Source organism: Bemisia tabaci, chromosome 2, assembly GCF_918797505.1.
Source record: "Bemisia tabaci chromosome 2, PGI_BMITA_v3".
Lineage (NCBI taxonomy): Eukaryota > Metazoa > Arthropoda > Insecta > Hemiptera > Aleyrodidae > Bemisia > Bemisia tabaci.
Genome location: NC_092794.1, coordinates 66,450,401 through 66,462,889, shown reverse-complemented (window position 1 = coordinate 66,462,889; position 12,489 = coordinate 66,450,401). Strand labels below are relative to the sequence as shown.

At 40.0% G+C, this 12,489-nt stretch overlaps 1 protein-coding gene across 2 annotated transcripts in view; it reads right to left on the bottom strand.

Moving 5' to 3' along the window:
* The window catches only part of LOC109039804 (homeobox protein araucan), a 162,029-nt gene that overhangs the window by 32,102 nt on the left and 117,438 nt on the right, over positions 1-12,489 (bottom strand). For both annotated transcript variants that reach the window (XM_019055477.2, XM_019055478.2), the window contains one exon: positions 10,849-10,967. In XM_019055477.2, coding sequence (XP_018911022.2) covers positions 10,849-10,967 — 119 coding nt within the window. The remainder of the gene's footprint in view (positions 1-10,848; positions 10,968-12,489) is intronic.

Below are 12,489 nucleotides of genomic sequence, written 5' to 3'. Positions count from 1 at the left end.
CCTCGCATCCATCACACCCGGTCCGAGAGTTGATGGCATACCGGCGCGAGGCGCTTCATTTGTCATCAGACGGGAACGTTTTTCGACGGATTTATCGAAAAATATTCGTCTCATTTGCATTAGTTTTAGGCCACACAGATTCCTGTGCACCGGCTTATGAGTGACCGTGTTGCGATTAAAAAACACTTAATTTTCCGAGATCACGCAGCCTGCGTGAGGATTAATCAATATTGGACAACACTGGTTTTTGTGTTGCGTTGAATTTTCCTCCCATTTCTTTTCTTTTGCTTCTTTAATTCATGTCCAACTCATTATAAGTCACCCGGGTCCTCCCTTTTCACTCATTGAGGCACCTACGGTAGCCGCTGTGTCGACGCGATCATTCCTGAAATTTCCAGCTTATCGGTTGACGCCAATCCAGCCTGGAACATGGTTAAATTCGTCATTCTTTTTTCCCCCCATAGCGATTCTTCTACCATCTCCTTTTTTTCAGTGGGATTTAAAAAAATTCCACACCAAAAAGTATACGATACAAAAAAAATGCTCCAGCATTAACAAATAGGAGCTACTATAAAATTAGGTGTCTGAAATTTGATGAATTTCGTGTTTCAGTGGAAACTACTGAACACGAGGATATCCTTACTTCATGAATTGAACAATCATTGGAGAAGATATGAGAAAATTATCTAATCTGCTAAAATACGTGCGTATAAATGGGAAATGCCGCCAGATGACGTCACTGGGAGGTGCATTTTCTCACTTTTAAATCTATTTTTATACTATTTCCCATATCAGAAAAAAATTATAAAAAATACTGTGAAATCAGCTCTATAAGCACTTTCATTAGAAGCGATGAAAAATTTGCATGCAAGTTCTCCATTTGCAATAATCTTCTCGTGTGTTTTTTGCAGGCACAAATTATTGTCACTTCTTTCATGGATCTATTCCTAAACCGAAAGTCAGGATGTCACATTAAAGGCGTCCTTGAACCTCCCTTAACCACACTCCCTGAAGAGAGGAGCTTTTTAAGGAACGACTATAAATACGGCCCAAAGTTTCCCTCTTTTATACTTCCTGATATTTTCACGACTCTCTCACACCGCCGATAGATCTTACTTTTATCCGAGTAAAACCAGGCCGAGGGATGCATAGACGCAGTGCTGCCAGAAGGCGGAAAAACACAAAATTATCCAGCTCTGAAGTCCGATGGAGAAAATTGCTGTCATATTCGCCGGAACCGACAACGCTGGATGTCGGTCTGAACGCTGAGACTATGTTAACACGAAGTGACCTACGATCTTCGATAGCGAATCGATAGGTTATGTTATTTTGATGTTACGGAATCACGATTTCAATAGAGCCACGGTATCGAGCGGCTTGATAGCGGATATTACAAGGCTCGATTCGGTATTTTTTTTTTTCAATAAAGCTATCGTACATGCAGGCGAACATTGCAGCTGGAGGCTTCAAATTAGAGGGGATCCAGGTTTTAGGCTGATGGCGGGAGATAGCGAATGTTTACTTTCGCCATGGGAAATAGGCGCGGTATAGTGTACTACATGGTAAAAATACTATTCGGTCGCAAAACGCGTACACCTCGCCTCGCTCACTTTCTTATTCTCTATGGATTCTCATAATGTCGACGTTGAGACCGAAGTGTCCGCCATTATGTATTCGAAGGATGTGGCATTTCCTCCTTTTTAAGCAATATGTGTATCAGCTGATACACAGTATGAAAATTACCCGTACTGGAAAAAAAACACATTGGGTCTAGAGTCCAGACTCTTAAAAACATCGACAAGAAAAAGTACTCTTGATTCAATCAGAATCTATCTTAAATTAAGAACCTCTAATTAGCCTCTTTATTTAAGCGGATTTCCTATTGATTCAAGCAAAAATTCGATTGAATCAAGAGTATTTTTTCTTGTCAATGTTTTCAAGAGTCTGGACTCTAGATCCAATGTGCTTTTTTTCCAGTGCAACATGGAAATTTTTATCTATGTAGTGTAGATTAAACGTAGCGTCATAAAAAAGGAAAGAAGGGGGAAAATATTAGGGATTACAATTTAAGGTTTGCCACTGCAAGCAATGAACATAGTGCGGGAGGAAATATCCCGCGACTTTCAAAATCTTTATATGTTTTCAATGGGTGAAACTACTACTAAATGGGTGAATACTAATAGACATTTCTACAACTGGCGCAAAAAATAAGGATCGGTCATGTTTCGTCAATACGGATAGGAACAAACATCAGAGGCAAATCAAAACAGAGCAAGATGTAAGTTGAGACGGATCGCGACTTCTAAGCCTGAAAAAAAAAAAACTCAAAAACAAAAAGGAAAAAAGGAGAAGAAGAAGAAGGGTGAAAACCCGAGACGACAGTCGCGAATTAATGCGCCTTACGCTGATCGGTCACCGCAGCTAAATCGGAACCACTGGGCTGAATGAGGTTAGCATTCCCAGCGTTGTCAGATAATTAATACTCAACTCTAAGTTCTTTTTAAAATAAAAATAAAAAATTGGAAACGAAACAAGAAAAAAACACGCAAATATTATAAATCATCAAGTTTAAACGACCATATGCCACGCGTCGCTTTTGTAGAGGCAAAAAGTATCAAGCAGAGGCTTTCCTGAAAAGGGGTGGTTGTAGAAGGCGGTGCAAAAACGCTCACTTCAATGCCTATATGACACAGATATATTGCAGTTTTTGTCAATTTCTTTTGGTTTTTTCGCAATTTCTAAAGTTTTGCCTCCTTCCTCTCCTTCAAAAAATTCTTTCAAATGAAGCAAATGTAAGAAACTTGCAAATAAACCCTTGTTTACAAGAGAATTTTTTTAAAAAACTTACATTCTCTTTCTTCCTCTTTTTCTCTTTCTTTTTCCTCTCCTTTGTTAAATCGGAGCATATGCCCTTTTGTCCAGCCATTATCGAATGAGACAAGTATAAAAATAATAAAATAGATTTGTCTTCATCCTATACCGAAACTGTCGTCAAAACTTCCTCATAAACCGATACTACAATAATGAAATAAAGAGGGATCAGACCTTCCCGAAATAATCATCGTGATCTTAATTTTTCCCCAAACGAAACAACCCTTTTTAACCCCCCCAGACAAAGTTCGAAGCTAACCCATTTTGCAACGCTGTCCGATGTGCATGTTCCTTTTTTTCATCTCCCTCTTGTGGTAACGCTGGGCAGCGGAGCTTTGTCGGCGACAGCCATTGGTCGGACGACGACAGCCATGGCGACCAGAGCCGAGCCTATTCCGTCGTCCCTCTGACATAAGAGCGTACCTCGCTTTTCATCTGAGCCCTGAGTTCCGTATAAATTTATGCATTCTGGGGCTCATGTAAAAAGCGTGGTACGCCCTTAAGTCAGAGGGCGACGATTTGTCCGACTGGGTCCAGGCCTCGAGTCAGGAGGTTGACACTTGCGGGTGCCATGAGCCGTGGCGTGAAGCCTCACACGAGAAGCGTCGTCCTGTGTGCTTTGCGATTTATCGATCGATATGCCGTTTAAACCTGTTAAAAAAGATCGATTATCAAGGCGTTCGCAACGACCATCTTCTTTACCATAGCTTCAAATGGGATGGTATCGACAGTCGATTATCGCGCCACGCCGCTGTTGTCTCGTCTTATTTGGGTTCTCCTGGACTTGGACACCTCGCGGAGCTTTTTGAGGTCACGCGGCGCAGGCGGCTAGTTTCCAACGTGGCCGGGCAGGCGAGGCAGTTTCGGATTTCACCAGCCCCTCGGACTCAGATTTTAACCCGCTTGACCTCACGCGCAAGGCAGATAATCATAATCCGGGCTTACCCAAAATCAATTTAGTCTACGTATTCCTGTGCAGCGCTGGGCAAGAGAACCGCCTCACAGTGGATCGAGTCAATTAGAGAGGTCGGACATGAAATTTTCGACTAAAACTGCAAATTCGGATGTTCATTTCGTCTCATTTTACATTTCAAGAAAATTTCACGAGGAAACCAATGGAACCACTTATAGAACCTTAAAGTTTTGTATAAACGGAGTTCTAAACGTTAAAAGTTTCCAAATTTTGTCCGACCTCTCCTATTTACTCGATCCACTGTGCGCATCCTCCCTCACCAAGCTTAGAAATCTGACCTTTGCTGGACATTTTTGGTTTCCTAATTGATTTTTCAGATTTTTTGGGCTCTGTTCACCCTTTTTTATACAGGGTGATCCAGAGCTAAACGGTCAGACTGCATGAGCGTGTTCTATGAATCAAAATTAGACTTTTTTGCGGTATAATGTTTTTTCTGGAAGTGCCCCCAGTCGGAGCTACGGCCCCCCAAAATTTCGGAAAGTTAATTGTTTTTCCGGAATTTTGGCAACTGTTGTGAACCAAATTTCATGAAAATGTGTACTTCCTCGTACTTTTATGCCCTGAATTTATAAAGGATGTTCCGGCTCTTGCAGTCTGGCCGTTTAACCCTGGAACACGGGGTAAGGGTTCGTAAAAGGTATAGAAAATGATAAACTTCAAACGTTGGAAACAACCCCACTCTCACCCCCCTTCACCTAGAATCGCCGCCATTTTATCAACCCTATGAGTCTCTACGAGACCCAATAGCCATACTCTCTCTATAAAGGTACTCTAGTTCTTATTAAAAAGTACAGTATGGGTGGAGGATTCAACTTTCTCCATAATATTCGAGAAAAATCACTTTTCATCGTGGTGGAAGTATGTTCAAACAGAGAAGCAGCTTATGCGCGACGATTACATTCGTCTATCGTTGTTTGCGCCTTGTTCGTATATTTGCTTTTATGTTCCGCTATTTGTAGCCCTGGCTGAAATCCACTGCCGCGGCGGGGCCGGGTACAGGGGCAGGGGTTAGGGTTTCGTTCCAATGGTTGTAAATTGCGGTTCCAGCCGCAGAGGGGAGGGGGAGTCGCTCGGCGGTTTGCGACGAGGGGTGGGGCGGTTAGCGCGGGGGAGGGTGGGTTGCCCAGATGCGGTGAAAGAAAGGGGAGAAAGGGGTATATTTGCGAAAGCGAGATAGCATGTCGAGAGGGGGGCGGGGGTGGAATGCATGTTTTGGACTGGCAAGTGCGCATGTTAAGCTATGTGCTAGCCAGGGCTCAATCGATACCCGGCCATTTTCCGCACGCCCAGCGCGGGGCTTGGAGGTGCGGCGCGGTGTGGCGGCGGCCTAGGCGCTGCACGTGAAAAACTTGAAAGCTTCCTTCGGATGCAACAATCCCAGTAACCCAACTTCGAGCTTACTCAACTCCTCTCAAAACCGACAAAACCGAATCATAGCCCCACTGAAAAAAATGTGCTTGGCTCAAGCATGATTATTCTTGAATTTCCCGCTAAGAAAAAATTGTTTTATCTTGATTTAAGCTGAATAAAAATTATCTTAATACAAGGAAAAATGCTAGGGTTATCAAAAAATAGTATATATTAAGCAGCAAAATTCTTGAGTTAAGAAAAAATACTTCTTGACGGCTTTAAGATGCCATTTAAGATGCATGTATGTTCTGTTTTGATGGGTCAGTTTGGCTAGTTATATGATCGCATTTTGAATGTCTAAGTTACAAATTTAGCAAAGAATGGATTTCAAGACAGGGTACAGAATGAAGTACAGCGATACATGTTTTTTTATCGAAATTTTCCGCAAAATATCGGACGCATTGAAACTCCCCAAATTCAACCCGTTGGTCAGGAAATAGGGGTTTCTGTCTACGCTGATTCACACTTACACACGAAAGTATGGTCTAGTCGAGTCAAATCGAGCTTGAACTATTTTTGTATGTATATTAATCACATGAGTTATGTGAAATAGTTCCTAACATAGAAACAGATGACAAATATTTCTTGCTACCGCACTTAAAATTAAAAACAGGAAGCCATGGTTGAAATGGGTGGTTGTTATGGAAAATGTAGGTAAAAAACTAACGGCAACCGATAAGTGACCCTATACGGTTATTCCATCATTTATCTTCTTAACCATATGAGCCACCAATTTTAACCGATAAGATCGTTCCATACTCCCTAAGTCTTCATTGTCTATCGCTTTGTCTATCAATTTCAACAATCAGCCGGCAGGAAGGAAATAGTAGAGGTAGAAGAATTTTAAAATACGTTTATGGTGTTCTATAAGGAGTGGATATAGATAAATTCTATTACCACAAGGCAAAAAGTAAACAATAAAATTTAAGGTACCTTATTCATCGAAGCCTCCCACAACCCTATTTCCACAATAATTCATGCGAGAGAACAACGAAGCTACACTATTATATAACTATATACAACAGCCTCCCCTAGGAATCGAAACTAATTAATTTCCTTCCCGTTTAGCTGCGTTAAATGCACATGTTTCGCCGTTAGGGTGAATTTGTGAAACTGCCGGTATATTGGTACCGTAATAACTCTTGCCGATGGAGTGGAATTTTGTCAGGTGGCTTCTAGTGCCAGACATCTGATGTTATCGCTGAGCGTTTATGTCAAAAGCTATCGGGACGACCTTATAACATCATGTTAACAAGGAATAGAGATTCTCACGGAAATTAAATGAACATTCTTGCATGCATAGGTTTTTCCCTTAGCCCTCCCCCTCCCCGCACTATCAATGGTTGACCGCTTTGTGTCCGGCACCTAAATGGAGCGGCCGAAACGGCACTCCGCAACGCGGCACCTGACGTGGAACCGTTGTCATATTTTTAAAATAATATATTTACGAAATAGAATTGAACCGATTATTTCCCAAATCATGTAAGCGCCAATCTCTATTTTAGTGGCAGAGGGGTTGTTTTTTTCTTTGTTCTCTCTGGTATAATCGATCCTGTCTGATTTCAAAGTATAGCCTTCTAAAAGAACATGCATTTTTTGGAATCCAAAGTTTTTCAACAGAACGAATAAAACGGGTTTTCTTGTTTTTCTCGCATTCGCAATTTTGGCGCTCACGTGATTTGGGTAATAACTGGTTCCGCATTGCTATCGGACGAGAATATGCGCGAAACTGAAATCAAAATAAGTATATTAGACTCTTTAATTAATGATATCTGAGTGTGTTATTATTGCAGCATTTTACGGTGCGAAAAAATGGGCCGGAAAATCTGATCTGAAAAAACGTCAAATTTTCTTTTTTTCCTAATCTTATGCGGAGAACGATTCGCACAAAAAAGAGTAGCAAGACACTGCGATTATTTGTAAGGTCGGAATTTTCCTGCCGTACGGTTAATGCTACATATATGAAAGGTTATTCGAGCTCTCTACTAGATATGAATTACATTTATCAGAAAAGCGATTGAAGTATGCATAGTAGTAGTAGTATGCAAGTATGAATTGAAATTATGATGTAACTGTTCAAAAATTGTTCCCAAAATTCGGGGAAAAACATAAACATAAGAGGCAGGAATAACTCGAACTTAAGTATACGTTTGGGTGGATCATTCTTTATGACAAGACAGGAAAAACTGAAAAGGAAAAATAAATCCAAATATGCTGATACAATCTTTAATAGCCTCGTGAATAAAAAAAATTCTCTCAAAGTGTGAACATCTGGAGGATAAGATAGAATTTTTAGAATCTGCGTCCGGCTCAAACGCAGGTAATAAAAGTGGAGTATTGCGACCAAACCGGCAACTTTAGTGGATCCTGGCAGGGTCTGAGAGCGACGTTATAAAAATAAGTTAATTAAAGAGACTTAAAAAGAAGGGTTTTATGCGAAGCGAACACGAGTATAATAATCCAGCAACATATGTTCTACTGGCCAGGGAGCGGGATGCAGGTGAATAAAATCACTTTACAGGACTTCTGATAAGGAATTATTGCTTGTATAAGCTCATTACACTACGCTTCGCGTCGATAATAGTGCTGGAGCTAGCGCAGTAAGGCGGCATGGCGGCGGTTTCGGGAACTATTTTGATGACTCGTAGGCTCGCAACTTTGCGCAGCTATAATTACCTCCGCAGCTCTATCTCGCGGCGAAATTAAATTATCCCCCACTCTCCACAAATGGGCGTAATGCACCGATAAACCGGCCCCTTGCCCTTTGGACAATTTAATGGCCTCCCTCTGTTGAGGTGACAAAGCTATCTAAAATTCACTTGGGGACGAATTGGCAAAGCTACCCAGCGATCCAAAAGCATTTCCTGAAGGTATGAAGTAGTTTTTGAACCGGACAGACTTCTGAAGAATGTCTAGAGTTTAGGATTTTGATGAGAACACAGTAGGGTTTTTATTTATCACACAGAAACATTCTCAGTAAATTACAATGCAGTTTCGATTTTGATACATCAAGATACCAGGACGCTTTTCATTTGTAAACGGGTTCCTCCCAAAACAATGAACTTATCTTCTTGTCCTCCATTTGCTACACCCTACTTTTTCTATCTTCATTCTAAAATGGGAATTCAACAGTCCCTTAAAATCGTAATAAGTTTCATTCCTTCAATGTAAAAACTTAGTATAGTTATATTTAACCCCCGATATTCTTTCTGAGCATTATTTTTTTCTCTTTTTTTCTTTTTTTTGAGAAAACCGAATAAACATATAAGAAAAAAGTGAATTTGTAAAAATTTGAAAAATTCACACGTATCTCCGAAAAATAGGTTATCATTCAAGATTTTTTACTGAAAAGCACTCAAAGAGTGACCTAAACAATCTTCCAATTGAAATTGCAGCTAAACCACTGAGCTTTCTTACTAACGATCTAAAAATAATGCAGAGACTCTGAAGGGAGTGAGGAAAATCACATTTTTGTTCGTAATTTCTTCTTGAAAAAAGCGATAAAATATTTGTTTTGTTTTACGGTTATTGTTACCCCAATAAATATTTTGAGAGAACTGTAAGAAGCAAGATTCTTCATTCCCTTCTTATGGGGACTTACAGAGGAAGAATTAGACGACAGAATTGAGATAATAGATCGTGCCGTGCAGGAGTCGAAGAGGAGGGAGGACTGTGAGTGAGAACATGAACTTATAGGTTTTAAAGTAGAGATGGTTATCGGGGTGAAGGAGGATATAGTTTCTTTTCGTGTGGACAAATTAGCTGTCCTGGACTCTGCTGCAACTCCAATTAAAAAAGCAGCGCACACAATTATTCAACCAATCGTTTGGTTTTATCGACGCCTCCAATCGCTCGCAGACTTCACCGTGTAATACGCGCTCACCGCTTCGCTCTGCGATGCCACGCAAACCTTCCTACACTCACATGCTCCTATCATTTCACAGGAGAACAGGATTTTTTTTTCAATCCATTCAACGTTTGTCTCTTCGGTTTTGCAGCACTGTGTGCGGTTCGCTGGCTAGGAACGCGTCCACCACACTTTTCCTGCAGTTATTCTTCTCTGTGAAGTCACAGAGTGAAAATAAAAACTTTTTTGTGCAAGTTAATCAACTCATCCCTCATGAACAGAGACAATATATTATAAGAGTCGCGCAGTGCCATCTCCTCTGGGATGTAAAATTTGATTTTGGAAGTCAACGCTCAAATTCACTGATGACTGATGACCGAAGAGTTGAGCGATTGATTTAGCGATCCTAACTAACCTATCAAACTAACTTAAGCGCCTAGCAAAGACACCTCGACATTTTTCAACCATTAATATACAATTTTTTTTTCTTTCTTTTTTTGTTCAACAATTTGCTCATCAATCACACCATCGTTAAGAGAAAATTAGACGATTGAACGCTCCTTCAACTCAAGACAACGCGGAGAACAATGGAAGAATGTACGAAGTTGGGTTCGGACCTAACATGCAACTATTTAAACTCTTCGGAGAACCAGGTTGCATACGCTCGAAATTCCAGGCGAAATCTGGAATCTGCCCACGGCACGCTAATTCTAAGTTTTTAAATCCTATTCAGAGATCGTCTCCGCGAAAAGCGTTCAAAGTTTCAACTATAGTAATGCAATTGACCCTTTTAGCTATATGATGGAATTCGGTACTTAGAAAACATACAGATTTCCCATTGATATTAGAACACATGAAACGGGGAACAGTCATAGAAAATTTGACCCTTAAGTTGAGGGTTATTTTTAACGGCTTGAGGCAACTTATTCTAATATCTATATTCACGTAAAAATGCCGTAGATAAAAAGGTTAACTCTTGACCTCGGAACGTTGCATCGGAAGGTAATGGACGGCCCAGGAAGCCTGTATACAACCTTAGTTGCCTTGCCAATGAGAGGCATGCAGTCGCGATAAGAACATGCCATGAAATTGGTCATCTGTCTCCTTCGAAGCCGTATTTACGACCTGCAGCTCTAAATTAATTACCACTTTGACGCGATTATTACATGATTCTGGAGTGTCTAATTACTATCTAGTCAATGCCTATTGCCGCGCTAACTGACAGAGATAAATAAACTTATTCAGCTACTGCGATTCTACTTACGTGACGAATTTCCTCCTTGATATCTCAAAATGTTCAGGATGGTAATATTGTCGAAAAATGGAGTCACCTGACTAATATTGACTCCTGTGCTTTGACTGTGCAACGCTTTTCTTTCATTTTACTTTACTGATCGAGTTCCATGCAGCTGACTCGGAAAAAAAGGTGTTAGGGGTTCTCTCCTAAAATTTTCCCACCAACTCACATTAAGGTAATACCACAATATTCGGCTTATTAACCTAATTTATTGGGATAATACCACAATCAATTGGAAAGGTCCATGTCGTCCAGCAACCCCAGCCTCTTTTTTTCCGTGGACCAATCTTGAAATGAGTCGTAAAACAGAATCAATGAAACACAATGATTTATATTTTGGTTTATTATCTTCTACTCATTAAATGAGTAGAAGACGAGTAGTAACTCCCTGGACGAAAGCGGTTGCGTCAGAAAAGTCAAGAATTCAATACGAAAATTGACGTAACTTACCCGTAGGCGGCTAACGTTGGGTCATAAGGGTAGTACCCTGTTGAGGGTTGAAGGCCAGCGCTGGTCCACGCTCCCATGTCGCCAGGGGCATTACCATCTTTTAAAGCGTAAGGATTACTCTGAAACAGAATGAAAAATCGAATGAGGACAAGATCTATTTTACAAATGGAGAATATTTTTTTCGGTACCTAGAGCTCATAAAACGAGATATACTCTCTGCAATTGCTGTAACGCCTTTTTCCTGCATATTTTGCAGATATTTCTGCATATTGATTTTCCGTGCATGTTCACCCTCTTAGAAAAGCTTCAATAATATGACTTTCCCGATAATTTTTCTTTTTTCTTGAATAGACGAATGTTGGCAACATCGAAGCATGCAGACAGCCTTGAGACGAATTCCTCATTTACCACAATGAGCTGAATCAAACCCAGCAGTCCTGTGTCGGTAACACTCGCGAATTCATTAAAATTTGAATATTCATGAATGAAATACGAAAGATATAATCATGCTCCCGCGCTTTCATTAATATAAGATATTTTATTCTCGTCCGAGACCGCCATGCGGCTTATAAATTCGTGATTCAGATTTAGTTTTTGAACGAAGATACCACCACTCCCCCCCCTCCCCACACCGTCTTGTTTCCCTCTTAATGAAATAATCAGAAAGAGCTCGCTGAGATATAATTCACATAAAATCTAAGAGAGATTCTCTTGATTACAATGAAATACACACTTGCCTTGAACGTATTGGAATTCCCTGATAACACATCAAGGACAATTTTGAGAAGAAAACGTTTTATTTGATATTTAAGAGCCATATTTTGAAGAATAATTCAAAAACTGTTTTAAGAAACTTCAACAAATATTCCGGAAATTCTTAGCGCAAACCACTGCAAGGACCTTTTACTAAAAACCTCTGTAAAGATGCTCTTTATTCTTCATTTTTAAGAAAATAAGTGAAGATTTTCAGAGAATGTTTTAAACCCCTAATTTGATAATTTTAAAATATAAGAAGAACTTTAAAGTTTTTAAAAATGATTTAATGGATCACCTTTTAAAGATGTTTTTATAAAGTCATTGAAAATTTATTTAAGTCATAACGTTTATTTTTTATAATCCTTGAAAAACGACTTTACCACATATCAAAAGCGTGTAAATGCCACCGTAACTTATCTCCTTAAACGTTTCACAGTTTCTTTAAATATTATAATTAATCCCCCATTTTAAAGAACCAATTTGTGTAACATACTATTGTTTTCAGAGATAATTGGAAGACATGTATCAAGCGTCATTGTGCTACTAGGATGGACCAGTTACACGACAGGAAATGAAATTATCTCATTTTGGCTTTTCGGATGAATACCCTCATAAAAATATTCAACTTGCATGTTAGCCACCACACCCCTTTTTTATACGAGTCTCTATACTCGAAGAAGCAAATTTCCTTCCCGTTACCGCCTTGGAAAGATGGTCTAAAGGAATCCACGTGGCTAGGCGCATGCGCAGAAAATAAGCTCAATCTTTTTAGTTGCAAGGTGTGATTACATATTATGACGGTCCATTTAACCAGGCCTACTTTTCAGGTTTCATCCGCCTCAAGTGTCAATAAAATTAGACGATCTTGTTTGTGCGCCCGGACAG